The sequence below is a fragment of the Misgurnus anguillicaudatus genome, chromosome 2, assembly GCF_027580225.2.
Source record: "Misgurnus anguillicaudatus chromosome 2, ASM2758022v2, whole genome shotgun sequence".
In the NCBI taxonomy this organism is placed as follows: Eukaryota; Metazoa; Chordata; class Actinopteri; order Cypriniformes; family Cobitidae; genus Misgurnus; species Misgurnus anguillicaudatus.
Genome location: NC_073338.2, coordinates 16038023 through 16039838, shown reverse-complemented (window position 1 = coordinate 16039838; position 1816 = coordinate 16038023). Strand labels below are relative to the sequence as shown.

Genomic DNA, 1816 nt, shown 5'->3' with positions numbered 1-1816 from the left:
ATCCACTTTTGTGTCTTTAAACACTCGTTTTTTGTGGTTGACATACAGCACCTTTTAGGCATTATTCTGTTTTTGGTATAAGCTAGAAATGAAAAGGAGGGGGCCTCACATAATACAAAGTGAGTGGAGACGGTTGGATTGTTTTCCCTCGGGTGGGCGTGGTTTTCAAATTAGCATAACTGCACTCTGTCACCATTACCTGTAACAGTGATCTAAAGCTCAAATCTTATTGGACAGCCTGTTTCTTTGTTGGGCGATGCAGCTACCCAATAGCCAGAAGTTTTGCCAGTTTCTAAGTTAAGAAAAATTGTACTGTCCAATCCAGTCCTTTATATTCAATGACATGAGATTTATTATTATTATTATTTAAAAATAATAAAACACTTTTGTAACTTTTGCAGCTTTTAAACATGGAAGCTCAAGACTCGACAGATTCTTTAGCAGAATTCAACCAGTTGTTGAATGTTTCACTCAACATTGCAGTGACAGGAATGACGGGATCTGGGAAATCCTCCTTTGTAAATGCTTTTAGAGGCCTGCGCGATGAAGATAAAGATGCAGCCCCTACTGGAGTCACAGAAACTACAATGGAGCCCACCATGTATGAGCATCCTGGAATGCAAAATGTGAAAATCTGGGATCTGCCAGGAATAGGAAGCCCAAACTTTAAAGCAAATAAATATCTTAAAGATGTGAAATTTGATACCTATGATTTCTTCATCATCCTTAGCTCAGAGAGGTTCTGCGAGAATGACATCATGCTGGCTAATGAAATAAAAAAGAAGAAGAAAAACTTTTACTTTGTTCGTTCAAAGATTGACAACGACATCTACAACGAAAAAAGACAAAAAGTATTTAATGAGCAAAAAGTTCTTTGCCTAATAAGGGAAGACTGTGAGAAAAACTTAAAAAGAGTGGGAAACCCCAAAGTTTTTTTGATATCATCTTATGATTTGGAGAAATATGATTTTGAAAACCTTAGAATTACACTAAAAGAGGACCTGCCTACCCATAAGAGATCTGCTCTCCTACAAGCCTGGCCAGTATGCTCTGCTGAAGCTCTTGAAGAGAAGATAAAGCTTTATAAAGGGCTAATCTGGGCTGCATCTCTTGCATCTGCAGGAATAGCAGTGGTCCCTGTGCCTGGCCTATCAGCAGCATGTGATACAACCATTGTAGTAGCATTCTTTGTGCGGTGCTACTATGCATTTGGCTTAGATGATAAGTCATTGACCAGACTTTCGGAGAAAGTGAATATCCCCTTGACAGAATATTTGGGCACATCAAAGATTGCCACTGCTATTAAAGAAAAAGCAATACCCAGGATAGGTGTTTCTGCATCATTAGCAGTGGTGGCTAGCACTGAATTTGCATTGAGTCTTCTTCCAGGTGTGGGCAGTGTTGCTGCTGCAGGATTATCCTTTGCTACCACACAATACCTTCTGAGTGAAGGATTAAAAGATCTGGCAAATACAGCTCGGGAAATCAGAAAAAAAGCTGGATTGGATACAATATGAATTACAACTGATATCCAGGTTTAAAGGGGAGATTTCACAAGACTTTCAGATGTAAAATAAATCTCCAGCTAGCCCTAATCAACTCTATCAATCGAAAAGACTGACCTCTGTCATTTGTCTACTTTGTCAACTTTTTGAGAATAGTTCTGTGTTTTTAAGAATTAACAGGTTTAGATGCTGATTTTTTTACGTATTTGGTCACCATTATGATGAGCCTTAACTTTTTTATGTAGTTGGGGTTTTCGTCTGCTATAACTGTGTTTCTTAAAGTGCAAATATAATTTGATGATGTTTAGTTA

General features: G+C 38.1%; 1 protein-coding gene across 1 annotated transcript; it reads left to right on the top strand.

Annotated features, from left to right (window-relative positions):
• The first annotated feature begins 410 nt into the window (after positions 1 to 410).
• LOC141351423 (interferon-gamma-inducible GTPase 10-like) lies at positions 411 to 1519 on the top strand. The gene has a single exon (XM_073858123.1). The coding sequence runs from the start codon at positions 411 to 413 to the stop codon at positions 1515 to 1517; it is 1107 nt and encodes a 368-aa protein (XP_073714224.1). The 3' UTR covers positions 1518 to 1519.
• The last annotated feature ends 297 nt before the right edge of the window (positions 1520 to 1816 follow it).

What these genes read in the sequence shown, in the direction of transcription:
- LOC141351423 (XM_073858123.1), top strand. Translation starts at nt 411, where the DNA reads ATGGAAGCTCAAGACTCGACAGATTCTTTAGCAGAATTCAACCAGTTG.